Here is a 14810-nt window from a genome sequence, read left to right on the forward strand (position 1 = left end):
TGTAAGTTGCATGGAAATGGGAGATAGGAAGGGAGAATGGCCCTGAAGGTAGCAAGCATGGGGATGTGCTTTTCATTAGCATGCACTGACAATCCCAAACAAGGTCAGCAATGAAATGCTCTTCCTCTCTGCAGCACACCCTTCCCTTCTCCCCACCCCCACATTACTGGGGAGAGTCTAAAAGGGCAAAGGTCAGGTATCTTTTGACAAACCAAGAGGGTAGCACAAGCTTTTAGGAGTGATCTCCATTTCATAGGGTTATTGTCTAGAAACATATGTTTTGTCTTAGAAATAAAAGGAATACTATTCACATTGGACATTTTGCTCTGTTAACATTTTTTCCACTGGACAACATAACCTGCGCAGCTTACTATCACACATCTTCTCGTCTGTCTTTTTCTTTTTTTTTTTTGGTCGGGTCGTGGGGCCTGAACTCTGGGCCTGGGTGCTGTCCCTCAGCTCTTCAGCTCAAGGCTAGCGCTCTACCACTTGAGCCACAGCACCACTGCCGGCTTTTTTCTTTTTGCTTATGTGGTACTGAGGAATCGAACCCAGGGCCTCATGCATGCAAGGTAAGCACTCTACCACTGAGCCACCTTCCCAGCCCCTTCTCGTCTGTCTTGATTTTCATAATAAAGAGATTCCCAATAGGCTGTGATCAGTTAACGTATGGTCATTTATTCACCAGGATTGGTTTTATTTGTTTCCTTATTTATTTTTCACTAGGACTGTTATTCTGGACATTTAGCTTATTTCCAAACGTTTGCTCTTATATGTATACTACTGTCATTTGTTCAATCTGTTTACATCTGTGCTTGCTTTCATAACTAAATTTCTTAAAATGGACTAACAAATATCATACAGAAGTTCAAGGCTTTCAATACTTCATGGAGTATGAAGTTTAGACAGCTGAACAGAGCCTGACCCTGGGGATATTCTGTGACTGATGAGCATGTGGGAGGGGTGGAGAGTGAGGGATGCATGGGCATCAATCAGTGGAGTTGAATTTATGGAGCTGTTATCAAAAGCAGAGGAGACCGCAGTCTCCATGGGCCATCACACCCCACAGGGACTCATTGCTGAGGGCAGCCTCCTCTGTGTAGGGTGATAGCTGCACCAAAGATGGGGAGGTGCCCTGGACCTGCTCCCAGCTGTAGATCCTCTTCTAAAAAAATTCTCAAGCCAGAAGGTAGCCATGTGTGCTGTGGATAACAGTGTCTTCCTACCCCCTCCCAGGGCGCTGCTGGGATCAGTGGAGCAACTGTGTGGAAAGGCAGCGGCTCCACACAGCCCAGAGGGAACTGGTGATCCCGCCATCCTGCCTGCCACCACCCGGATCGGCTGTCACCTTGCGCCTGGCCATCCTAAGGGGCCAGGAGCTACAGAAGGAGACGGAGCAGTGCCTCTATGTGTCTGCTCCTCTGGACCTCGAGCCCCGAGTCAGGTGAGGCACACAGGCTTGGTGCTCTATTCATCAGCCAACACTTAGTAAGAGCCAGGCCAGGACAGTCCTGACTTAGGGCAAGGTCTGAAGGGCTGGGCAAGCCAGCCAGTCCCTGTTCTCATGGGGTTGCTATCTGGGGATCAGCAACGATTTACACAAGGGAGTGAAGGGAGACAGCACAAGTATGACAATTTTCCTGATTAGGGGTCATAGAGGGCATCCCATAGGAGCTGGGGCTGAGCAGAGATAAAGAGGGGAATGGAAGGAACTAACATAGCAGGAAAATTATGACTGGAGAGGGCACAGGAAGAAGAGAGCAGAAGAGAAAGAGGCCAATTTCCTCTGGCATAGAGCAGGATAGCAGTGTAAGAAGGAGTCAAAGGAGTAGACAGGCCTGGCTCAGGCAGAACCTCCAGGGCATCCCAAATCTGAGGTCTTTCTCTAGAAGTTGCTGAGAGAAGCCACCTAGAAGTTCTGAGCAGGACATGGTTACATCTTGCTTAGAAACATTTTGCTACCAGGGGAAAGAATAAGTGGGGGAGAGCAGGGGAGGCCTTGGAAACTTACCTGGGCACTTCAAGAGTACATGTAAGAGCTCCAGACAGCTGGTCTGTTGGCTGGGTCCCTGCAGGGAACAGAGGGCCCCCTCTAATGAGGAATCATCACAGATGGATGAAGTTTCCATTGACAAGCGTAGACAGGGCTAAGGGAAAAAACAAGAAGGCAATGCAGGACCGTAATGGGGGAAGCCATTGCTCCTAGGACTGCAGAGGTGGGGACAAATGTGACTGGAAGTTCCTGAGATCTAAGCTGTGGGCTCGGCTACATGGAGCGGCATATTATGCAGCCCTCCAGGAAAAGGGGAGGGTCACGCAGGGATAAATCTCCATCCTCTCCTTACTCCCATGGGTCCTCCACCAATGCTCCCAATTGGGTAGGGTGTAGAGCTGTGGAACCGCAATCTACAGAGGCTGATCTCTGGGGACACCGCCCCAAAGAGCTGGAGAATGGTCTGGAAGACAAGTGGAGTCACTTGCGTATACTTGTACCAGGGCAGATGGTAAGGAGTGAAGTAGGCAGATGGGAAAGCTTATACAGTTAAACCAAAAGGACCCAAGGGACGGATTGGACATGGTAGATGCCAGTGTGGCCTCTTGAGGCTCTAGGAGAGAGCAGGGTATTATAGAGAAGGCCCAGGATGAGGAACCATCACACAAGTCCATGTTCCATCTACCCACTGAGGAGCTGTGTCACCTGGGCTGCTGTGAGCACTGGATGTGTTGCTATCTGTGGACATCATTTATGCCTGGCATGTTCCTTCTGAAACACCAGCACCATTCACTATGATTAGAGCTAAAAAGAGTCGCAGAAGATTTTTGGGTTTACTCTCAGTTTACAAGTGAAGAAACTGAGGTTCAGCCTCTAAGTGACTTATACAGGATGACTATTCCTAAGTAGCAGGGTCAAAGGTTGAACCCAAGGACTTGTCTCAGCCTTTTGAATGCTCCATGCTAGCACCCAGGGTCTGAGGGACATGGGAGCGTTGTCAGGCTGTGGATCTGTCCATAAGGAGACTAGGTCTGTCTTGGCTCTGATGTGTCTTGGGGCAGTGGCTGTTTTGACACCACTTACCATTTGGAGAAAGGTCATTCTATACCCTCTCAGAGGACTTGACAAGAACTGGGCAGAAGAGTGGCTTCTCACTGTGTCTGAGGGAGCTTCCTTGCCCCTTTCCCTGTTTCCTTTCCAGCTGTGAGCAGAACTGCCAGCTGGCGGATGCCAATGAAGATGTTCTGCTCAGAGTCACCTTGGGAGAGGACATCTCAGCAGCCACATTCAGCTGGTACTTGGACAGCTCCTCACCAGACAAGGTGAGGACAGTGACAACCACGCAAGGAGAACTGAGGGAATCCCCAGCAGGATGGGTAAATACATAGAAGCAAACTCAATGGGGCTGGGGAAGTAGTTCCTACCCAACAACTCAAGGCCAGCAAAAAAGAAAAGAAAAACTCCATAGGGAAGTGCTTGGCCAAAGCTATTGGTCCATGGCCCCTGTCCAGGCTGATACATCTCCCTGAACCTTCTCCCATTGCCCAGCTGCTGTGCAGGGGCTGATGCGAGGTTGAGCAGTCCAGTCCCCGTATTCCTAGGAAAGCAATTTCTGCAGCTCACCTTCTATACCACAGCTCCCCACAAGCCAGGCCGAGGCTGCTCGCCTCTGGTGGAACTGCTTCTTGCTTCCCTTCCCTGTTACCTCCCTCTGCTTTCTCTGAAACCTCTCTTTCCTCAAGTGACCTGCACACAAACCCCTGCTCAGGCCCCTATTCCCCCAAACCTTACCTCAGACAAACAGCCTACCAACACTGGGGCTTGGCATTCACCTGACTTTTGGGGATGCTGGTGGGACCCCACTGCCACCTTCACTTGAGATAAATTTCCTGGGGACAGAAGCCACTGTCCTACAAGGTCTGGGGTCCTGGCTACAGACTCAGAGGCCCTGAGCACTGCTGTCTTGCAGGCTGAGCCCCTCCCTGCTGTCTGCAGACTCACAGGGTTCCAGACACGCTCTCTGACCCTTCTTCAAGGGGACACCTCCACGCTGCTGCTCAACAGCAGCTCCCTGCAGACCTGGGGACAGGTCCTCTGGATCAGGGTCACAGGTGAGAAGCCACCCCACCTCCTCTTGTCAGGCAGCCAAGACAAACACTAACTGTGGGGCTTTGGTAAAACATGGAACGTGGCTGGGGCTCTGGAGGGAATTTCACTGAGAGCCTCTGGGTAAAGGATTTGGCCTCCAGAGGTCTCAGTTCACTTCTAGGTAATCCAGAGATGATAGCTGCCTGCCCCAGCGCCGCTCTCATGCAGGATGAATGACAGAAGGCAGTGGAACACACTGGTGACCTAGGCCTGTGCTGCCCAGGGAAGGCAGAGCTGCTCATTCCAAACCAGCTGAGCTGGGCGTGGTGACGGGTAGAGGATGAGGCAGGAGGGGCAGGAGTTCAAAGCCAGGTGGGGGGCTGGTGGCTCACACCTGTGATCTTAGCTCCTTAGGAAGCTGAGATCTGAGGATCAAGGTTCAAAGCCAGGCTAGGCAGGAAAGTTTGTGAGATTCTTACCTCCAGTTGAACACCCAAAAAGCCGGATATAGAACTGTGGCTTAAGTGGTAGGGCGCTAGGCTTGAGCACAAAAGCTCAGGGACAGTGCCCAGGCCTTGAGTTCAAGCTCCAAAATAAGCACACACACACACACACACACACACACACACACACACATACACAAAAGAGTTCAAAGCCAGGCTGGACTACATAGCCAGACTCTGTCTCAAAAGTAAGAAAATAATCCCAGTATAGGAAATGTATTATTATTAGTGGCCCCATTTTACAGATAACAGATTAACCCTCAAAAACCTCAAGTCCAAGTCATTTGGGTGGTAAAATAATTGCTAGAACTAGAATTCCAGTTCAGGTCTATCTGATTCTCTTCTATTATTTCTGCCCAATTTCCCTCTCTCTCTCTCTCTCTCTCTTTCTCTCTCTCTCTCTCTCCTTTTCCTGGAACTCACAGTCCTACTACCTGAGCATCTTGAGGGCTTGCCCAGTCTCCCTGGGATTCTACATCAAAGGGACATTGTTAGACATGAGGACCTGGAAGCTGCCCCCAGAATCTCCAGCCCGCTCGGGAGAGGGGGAGGGGGCCGCAGCAGGAGGAACAGAAATCTGTGTGTCTTCAGCAGCTGACCAGGTCATCCTGAAGCATGCTCATCTGTCTTTACTCCCCAGCGCTGACCAGGCAGGCCTATGGGGAGGACACCTATGTGATCAGCGCTCTGCCTACACCCGTGGTGCCCACCTGTGTGATTGCCCCAGAGGAGGGCACTGTACTGACCCGCTTTGCCATTCTCTGTACGGCCTCCACGGTCCTAGAGCCCCTGGAATATTGCTTCTGTCTAGACTCAGGTACTGTCTTGGGACTGCTTTCCCCTCACACCCTGGGCTCAGACCCTCCAGAGCAGGGACTGTGTGACACAAAGAATGTGTTCCGTCCGTGAGACGTTGGCAGGATGAGGATCTTCTGAACTGGCCGCTCTCAAGGCACTGGCCTAGCCACCACACCACAGGGTCAGGAGAAGCAGCTCCTGCACAACCTCAGAAGCCAAAATGGCTTCAGTGTAAGTAGTGTCAGGGTGAGAAGGGTGAAGAGACCCAGAAGTATGACACGTGACGACATAGCAGGACACTGCTCCTCCTCCTCCACCCCCCTCCCCCATGCACCAGGAGTAACTATGATGCTGAGATTCTGGAACTACTTGGAAAGAAGCAGGACCCTGCTTTACAAAGCAGCATCAGAGAATGGCCATGTCACAGGATAAGCTGAGCTGAAAGAACATTGTTGCTAAGTTTCCAGGGGAGGACTATCACGGACCCTGTTCACTTGCATGTGACCCTACCTGGGTGTCATTCAATACTGTCAGACCCCACAGCCAGGACACAGTGGGCATTAGCAGGATGGTGGAATGGCCCAGTCCCATTTTTTTCCCCTTACATTTTGGTAGTAGTCGGTTCTTGGAGAGCTCATCTGATTCCTTATCTCCTCCTTATCCTTGTGGGTATCTTGTGACCCTCGTATGAAGGTCCCAAGCAAGGGTACTAGTTGATCTGGAACTTTCCTCTGAACCTCAGCACTGTGCTTATTATGTCAATGCTTCCTACTGTCCAGCATCAGACAGCACAATAGTAGACACTGCGTACCTCGATCATGGAAAAATGGGTGTGAGCTCTTCTGAGGCTCCAGGAGTGCAGTTTAATGGGTGCCCTGTTAAAGGAAAAAAAAAAAAGTCAAAGCAAACTGAGTAGATTTCCAATCTGCATTACCTGCTTCCTCCTAGAAAGGGAAGGGCCAGGACAGCAGTTCTACTTCTGATTAGTTGTTCTCTTTAGTACTTTAGCCTTATATAAGAAGGCAAAGAGGTATGATGGTGTGAAAATGAGCATTCAAGGCTGGGAAGGTGGCTCAGTGGTAGCGTGCTTGCCTTGCACGCCTGAGGCCCTGGGTTCAATTCCTCAGCACCACATAAGCAAAACGAAAAAAGCCGAAAGTGGCCCTATGGCTCAAGTGGTAGAGCGCTACCCTTGAGCTGAAGAGCTGAGGGACAGGACCCAGGCCCAGAGTTCAGGCCCCACAACCGGACCTAAAAAAAAAAGAAAAAGAAAATGAGCATTCAGTTAGGTGTGGCAGTGCACACTGGTAATCCCAGCCCCTGGGAGGTTAAAGCAAGAGGGTCAAGAGTTTGAAGCCAATCCAGATGACATATTGAGTTTGAGGCCAGTTCATTATTTAGATCCTGACTCAGACAAACAAACTGAATTCAATAACAAATCATTGTATAGCACACTATACAATAATTGGTGATTCCAATGACTGACAGGTCCCATTGAAGGGTAAAAGGAATATTCATTCACTTACTTTTTACAACAAACATGTATTGAATGTCAGGCTCTGGCAGGTGCTAGATATGTAGCAACAAATAAAATACAGGAAGTCCTTGGCCTTATTATGTTTACCATTATTGGCAGAGACAACTAGTAAACTAAGACACATATGACAGAGGGTGCATTTTGAGATAGAACAGCCGGGGAAGGGAGGGTTTTTGTAAAGCGAGGAGTTTGGGGGTCTGGTGATGTAGATATCCATGGTAGTGTGCTTGTCTAACCTATGTGAGATCCTGAGTTCAATCCTTACTGCTAGGGGAAAAATGTATAGCACAAAACCAAAAAAAATTGTTGACTCTTAAAGAAGTTTTGGGGTTTTTTTGTATGCACGTGTGCACATGTAGGTACTCCTGGGGGCTGAACTCAGGTCCTCATGCATGCTAGGCAGTGTACTACAACTGAGCCATGCCCCATCCCCAGATATGTTTTGAACTAAGTTGTTGTTCTCCTCATCCTCTTCTCTTTTTTCCCTTTATTTTGTAATCTGACTTATCACTTAAACAAACAAACAAACAAACGTAAGCCAAGGGCTGGTGGTTCACAACTGAAATCTTAGCTACTTAGGTGGCTGAGATCTGAGGATCATGGTTTGAAGCCAGTCTAGACAGAAAAGTTTGCAAGGCTCTTGTTTCCAATTAACCAGCAAAAAGCTGGAGGTGGAGCTATGGCTCAAGTGGTGGAGTACAGGCTTGAGTGAAAAAAAATTAAGGGTCAGCACCCTTAAGTAATTCATTTCCTAATACTGGCACAAAACACAACACAAAATCCCTGTAAATATTTTTCCTGTTATTTTTCATGAATTTTAGAGAAAGGATTCCAAACTCACAGCAACCTGACGTCACTTATTGAGGACAATGAATCAGTATGTGTGGCTGTCTTCCCTCCAATGGTGTAGAATCCCAGTGTGTTTACTACTCCTTAGAGAACTATTACTTTTGTGTCCTGGGGACCTGGTGGGTCGTGGTCTCCCTAGGCTTGGACACGTCACCCTAATTGCTCAATTGCCATTTTGCCAGGTTCCTGCCTACACTGTGGCCCTGAACCAGCCCTCCCATCTGTGTACCTACCACTTGGAAAAGACAGCAAAGACTTTGTGCTGACAGTGATCATTTCTGTCACCAACCAGGCAGGGGAAAGACAGCAGACCCATGCAATGGTGAAGGTGGGTGATCGTGATAGTCATTCTTTCTTAAATGTTATTTCAAGGGTGGCTGGGTGGAAGACAGCCATGGGCTTGGCTGGTGAATCACTGACTCACTCATTTATTTTATTATTATTATTTTTTGATGGTTATAAGGCTTGAACTCAGGGCCTGGGAGCTGTCCCTGTGTTCTTTTTTTGCTCAAGACTAGCAATCTACCACTTTGAGCTACAGCTCTACTTCTGGTTTTCTACTAGTTAATTGGTGATAAAAGTCACATGGACTTTCCTGCCTGGGCTAGCTTTGAACCACAATCCTCAGATCTCAGCCCCTTGCGTAGCTAGGATTATAAGTGTGAACCACCAGTATCTAGCTCGAGCATTTCTTCAACAAATATTTATAAGTATCTACTAGATTCCAAGTCCTGAACTTGCATATGAATTTGGCCCCTACCTTTGTAGATCATGTGACTAAATTATTAGCAGAAGGTTAGGTGTTGGGAGCAACGGGTGGAGTAGACCAGAAGGATCTGGGCAAGCATTAAGTTAGTAATTCAGAGGAAATAGGACCAAGATCAGCCATAAGGACTCAAAGTTAAGCCTTGATAAATCATAGTTCTAGGGTCAAGAGCCAAATTGAGATCAGGAGATGGACAGCATGAAGTCAGCAACTAGAAGTGAAGTGAGGGCTTGCCCTTAGTTTTGATGGCTGCCAACTGCCTGGCACAAATTGGCCCAGGTGCCCTCCAGCTGCAGGAAGTGCCTAAGAGCCCCATGCCAGGCCTTCCCTGTTCCCACAAAGACCACTGAGCCCATGCCAGGCCTGTTCTGTTCCCCACTGACCACTGAGCCCATTTCTGTTTCTCTGTAGGTGGGACTCGGGGACACAGGTATTGAGGAGGGGGAATTCCAGGCTGCCATGTTGGAAAGGGTCACTACTGCTCTACAAGGTGAGCATGGCCCTGAGCAACTTCTCCAGCTGGCCAAGTCTCTGTCCTCCATGCTGAACCAAAAGGACCTAGGCCAGGACTCTGGGCAACTGCTAACAATGGACACAAGACAGAAGGTACCAAAATAGACTCCTTGGATACCTCCCACTGAGGTCCCAGGGGTCTCTTTGGGTCAGAGGGGACAGGGTTCAGGGACCAGTAGAGAAGACTTTAGCATCACCCAGTGGTTCTTGTCACTCCCACTCTGGTCCTTCCAGTGAGGGATAAAAAGAGAAGAAAGGTCTTCATTGTTGATAATCAGTATTCTTTGCTCACCATCAACAGTTCTAGTCTTTGGGAACTAGTAGAGCATGATTCTGGTCCTTTCCTATTAGGAATAATGAGAACAAGGACCACAGTAGGAACATGACTTGGTCTAGGTCAAGCGTGGCTAGGCAGGACTGGAAACTTCCAGGAGGCTCTAATGGAGAATCCACTCCTTACTTTTCTAGCGTTTAGAGGTAACCTGCATTCCTTGGCTCACGGCCCCTTCCCTATCATCAAAGCTTTCTGCTCTCCCCCATTCTTTCTCTCTTCTCTGTCTTTTACTGCTGCCTCCAATATCCGTCTGCTTCCCTAATTCATCTTCTTTCCTCCCTCTCATGATCCCTATGGTCCTAACACCCCCACTGTTAATCCACAATGCTGTCCCTGTCTCAGGATCCCCATCACATCTCCAAAGGCCAGAGTGCCTTTTTGTCCTCTGGGGTAACATGTTCACAAGTTTCAAGGATTAAGGTGTGGATGCGGGAAACCCTAGCCATTCTCCTGACCCCAAATATTCCTGAAATGCTTTCATGGAACCTCTGGAATTTCATTTTCTCTCCTGGCCTTTTTCTCCTTGTACCAAGGTCAGAGAACTTGTACTGCAGTCACTGTCCAAGGTCATCGGCAGCCTGGAGGACATGCAGAGTGTGCAGGGGCTGGCTGAGGTGTTGAGGGAGCTGACCCACCTCAGTGAAGAGCTCACACCCTCCGCCCAGGTAAGAACTTCCACCTGCTGAGCCAGGCAGTCTCTTTCTCTCTCCCTCTCCCTCCCCCCCCTCTGTCACACACACACACACACACACACACACACACACACACACCCCTCCATGAGAGGAAAGTAACAACCCAGCCAAGGATAGGTCAAGGGGTCCCTAAGTCACAGAGCTCTCCTGGAGCTGCCAAGAATTCCGCCATCTTCTTTCCAATGATCCTGCCTGGTGGTGTATGGGAAGGTACCCTTCGGTAGCCCCCTACTATGCCTCATCCTATGTGATGACTTTCTTGTCCCCACCCATTCCTCTCCATCCATGGGTGAGCAACTGGAAGGAGCACCTGGATCCTGTTCTTGGCTGGGCAGCAAAGTCACCAGAGCTGCTACTGATCCACCTCATCTTGCACATCTGATGTCCAGTGTGATGTCCAGCTACCGGCACCTTCTAGCCTGGGGTTCTTCCTGACACCTGCCCCTCCACCTGCCCCAACAGCTGGGAAGTCATGCACAGCTAGCCCAGCTACCTCAACCCTTCTTGTTGGATAACTCCCACGCAGGACCAGGCCCCAGGCACGGGGCTTGACTGCGCTTCCTGCACTGGATTCTGACCCTTTCCTGTCTCACATCCCCAAGCCTTGAAGGATGTTCCCTGGAGTCACCTCCAAACAAACAGCCTTATCTCCTTCTTGGAAAATTCAGATCAAAGTACATGTTCCACCACATAAACAGCCCAGGGTTAAAAAGAAGCCACAAGGAGTGAGAGGGAAACTGCCCTGGCACTACCTCACTCACTCCACTGGAGCCGTCTCCACAAATGCCCCGGCCCAAAGCTGGCAAGGTGGCATTATACATTCATACACCCATGTGCTTAGTCATGTGTCCTATGTGCATCCTTCCTTCCCTCCTCTGTGCACTCATTCATCCACTCAATCAATAAGCATCTCCGGAATGCCTATTGTACCAGGCACTGAATTCATTGAGAATTCGGCAGCGAGTCACATGCACAGACTGCCCTTAAGGCATGTTCAGACTATCAGGGTACCAAACAAATAATCTCATAAAAACATAAAACTATAATGAAGTACTATGTCCATGCATCATCCACCTGCTCACCCACCCTTATCCACCTGCCTACCCATGGTTCCATCCATCCAGCCAGCCATCCTCACCCTCTCTCCATCCATTCATCTTCCTTCCACCCTTTCACCCATTCTACCCACCCATCTATCATCCATTCATTCTCTATCCATCCATCACTCCAAGTCAGTAAATGTTACCAACTACCTACGATGTGCAGATCACTCCATAAAGCACTCTGGGAAGAATTCAGAATTCCTCTCTCCTAGAGGAACTTAAAGCCTTAGATCCAGTCTTAAGTTAGGAATGTGGACTGCTTCCCTGATGGGCCTGGCTCAGCTCTTCCTCGGCTTAGGCCCCTCGCTTACTCCCCTCCCCTGCATCCTATATCCCTGAAATGGCACAGGGACGGATCCATCCCAGATGGGTTCACATTGCTTTTTCTTCTTTGGTTGTACTCAGTGGGTGGCTAGCCAGGCTTTGCAGCAGGCCAGTGAAGTCCTGTTGACAGCAAGTACCAAGGCCCGTCCTGAGGACCAGAGGCGCCAGGCAGCCACCAGGGACTTGCTTTGGGCGGTGGGCAATATACTGGAAGCTTTCCCGAGCAACCAACCAGAAGAGCCCGTGGATGACAACAGCAGCCAGGTGGGTGTCTCAGGCCAGATGCAGACCTCATGCCCATGGTGTGCCCAACTCACACCCACTCCTTACAGATAAGGAAACTGAGGCCTGGAGTTGTAGTGTTTACCAAGGAGTTGGAAGAAAGGATCCAGGGATCAGCACCCCCGGGAGGCAGTGTGGAGTAATAGGCTGTATGTGGGGCCTGGAAGCAGGCAGCCTGAATCTGAACTCTGACTTGTGTCGCTTGCAAGCTGTATCATTCATCACGTAGGGGCCCTGTGTGAGGAAACTCACATTCCTCATCTGCAAAAGGAAGCATCCTGCCTCACCTCAGATCAGCAGCCTCTGTTGGAGAGACCTGTGTACCCCCTTGCAGGTTTGGTAATTCCTGGTTTGTTTAGCCAAGAACACACAACAGTCAGAGTAGGTGGGGCATGTGTGGCTCCCGAGGGGCGCAAGGATGCAGCCTGCTCCTAGGGCAGCATCGTGATAGAACTGCAAAGCTCAAGTCTAGCTGCTCCACAGGCCTTTATCCCACGGGCCAGCTTTCCTTTGCAGGAAGACTGAAGGACAGTCTCATACAAAGGTAACTGAATACAGAGATGCCTGCTTCCTGGCGAACTGGTTCAGATAGCACGAGGCCTTGAGTTCAAACCCCAGTACTGCCAAACAAATAAGGCAAAGGTATATGCTCACACATGGCCATGGATTCAGATACGGTGTAACACATACAGATTCAGCCTCACACCCTCACAAACGATCACACACCCATATACACACAATCACACCTTTACACATAGCAGCATAGTTACACACAGACAGACTCTTTCACATAGCTCTTCCACATAGTTGCACTCACATTCCTAATCACTTACATACACCTGGGAGCTACATTCACATGCGTTCATATATAGTATGTATAATGCCCTCACACAGACTTGCATGTGGCATGCTCAAATCCTTATGTTCACACATAGTGATGGTCACACACATCTGTGTACCCCATAAGCACTCTGCAAACACCCAGCCTTTCTGGGTTCTCATCCTAGCCTTGACATCACGAAGACGCATGTTTTGAATGGCTTTACCCATGACTCTCCACATGCCCTGGAATAACACCTAGCCAGGTGTGGAAGTCAGCTGCACAGAGCCAAATAGCACAATGGCTCAGCACATGATGCCTGAAGCCAGAAGCTTCCCCATGAGTCCTGGCTCTTCCTTCTCTTTATCCTTCCCAAGCCATCTTTCCTCTCCACACGTTTCCCCTACTGCCCAAGAAGAGCGGAAAACACCCATTACAGCCAGGAGGCTGTAAAGGGTTCACAGGAGCCAGGCATCCTCATCTCTGTATATGCTGCCCTTGCCATTATCCATGGGGCTTTTCCCACCTCCCACTGTCCTCTCTTACAAGCCTCATGATAAGCCTAGTGATGGTGGCCAGAGATGGCGTCGAGCAGTAGTTCGTAATGGCATCCTCTTGCCTCTTCCCAGGTTCCTACACTAGCCCGGATGCTTGAGGCTGTGGAGTGTGTGCAGACCTCCCTCCTGCTGGGCACACTTCCCGGGGCCCTTCCAGCCACCCTGGCTACCCCCTCCATCTCCGTGTACACAAACAGGTAATCAGCTGCACTGTGTGTTCCCAAGAAAGCCCATGCCCTAGTCTCCCCGATTCCACGCCCAGATGCAGGCAGAATCCAGGAGGCCAGTCTTGGGATCTGCAGTGTTGGTACCAAGACCTGGGGGTGGAGGGCTTTCGTCTGAAGAGCTCCCTCCTTCCCACTAGGGTGGGTGTTGTGCAGAGAGGAGGGTTGAAGGCCACACCCAATGTTAGAGCACAGGAGTGAATTCTGAGCTATGTGGGAGAAGGGTGGGGGGAGGGTTGGCAGAAGGGAACCCACATCGTACCTATTGTGTCGTGGGTGGGCCAGCCAGCCCGTTTCTCCAAGTCCTGCAGGGATTCAAACAATCGCCTGTGAGTTTTGCCATGGGGGATCCATCTTGCTCTGTACTGACCAGTTCCTGGGCATGCCTTCCTCTCTCCTCTCCCCACCTGACCAGCACTGGACCGTGTTGCAGGCCCCAAACCGAGTCCCAGATTTTGGTTCCTTGGGTCAGGGTTGCTCCACTAGGTCCCAGGGACATAATCTCCAGATCTGAGTGAGGGTCTAAAACCAGGTCTCCAGTCCAATCTGATGAGGACAGAGCGAAGTCTGGAAAAGATGGAGCTGAGAGCCCACGACCTCCAAGGCTAAGGCAGGCAGAGGGGAGAAACCCATGGAGATGTCGACAGCCAAGCTCATTTACTCATTTAACAACAACAAAAAATTATTGACCAGCTCCTAAGTGCTGGGGGTTCGGCAGTGGACGAAGCTGGTTTTGTGGTGATCCAGGGGCACCACCTCTCTGAGGCAGCTTCTGCTGCTGGTACAAACCTGAGAACTTGCTAAAGACACCTATCTGATAGACAGGAGAGTGTCTCTGAGCGCTGGGAGAGCGGGACTCTTCCTCCTATGTGGTCACACTGAATCTTTCCTCATCCTATGACCAGAATACAGCCATGGACTTGGCGAGGCTCCTCCGTGTTTATTGCTGCCACCGACTCTGCAACCTTCTCTCTGCCTGCCTCCTCCCTCTGGCCCACAGAGGATGACAGCGAGCCTGTGGATATCAGGGTAACTCCAGAAATGCCTCCTTGGGGCAGCCCTACCTCAGGGCCTCATCACTCACATAGGGACCTAGTTCCCTGCAGCCTCAAGGGCCTGGGACAATGCTCCTCTCTCTTCCTTTCAGATGACGAGTTTCCCCAAGAGCCCCTTCCCAGCCGGGAGTCGCTTTGACATCAGTGGAACTGTTGGTGGACTCCTCGTGACCAGCCCTGGTGGACAGCCCATCCCTGTGAAGAACCTGTCTGAGAATATTGAGGTAGAAATAGGGGTGTTGTCAGGAGTCAGATGATACTTGGTTTTCTTCTTCAATTTAGTTAGAGCCCGAAGATGGCTGGTTCTTTTTTTTTTTTTTTTGTCAGTTGTGGGGCTTGAACACTGTCCCTGCGCTCTTCAGCTCAGGGTGA

The 14810-nt window shown here is 50.1% G+C and overlaps 1 protein-coding gene across 1 annotated transcript in view; it reads left to right on the forward strand.

Annotated features, from left to right (window-relative positions):
- Positions 1-14810, forward strand: part of Pkd1l2 (polycystin 1 like 2) — a 69814-nt gene that overhangs the window by 21686 nt on the left and 33318 nt on the right. The window contains 11 exon segments of the mRNA XM_042700599.1: positions 1237-1444; positions 3195-3315; positions 3963-4104; positions 5225-5401; positions 7951-8096; positions 8946-9140; positions 9915-10046; positions 11582-11764; positions 13232-13356; positions 14289-14412; positions 14531-14662. Coding sequence (XP_042556533.1) covers positions 1237-1444; positions 3195-3315; positions 3963-4104; positions 5225-5401; positions 7951-8096; positions 8946-9140; positions 9915-10046; positions 11582-11764; positions 13232-13356; positions 14289-14412; positions 14531-14662 — 1685 coding nt within the window.

The sequence above is a fragment of the Dipodomys spectabilis genome, unplaced genomic scaffold (genome assembly GCF_019054845.1).
Source record: "Dipodomys spectabilis isolate Male_0828 unplaced genomic scaffold, ASM1905484v1 ptg000273l, whole genome shotgun sequence".
Taxonomy (NCBI): Eukaryota; Metazoa; Chordata; class Mammalia; order Rodentia; family Heteromyidae; genus Dipodomys; species Dipodomys spectabilis.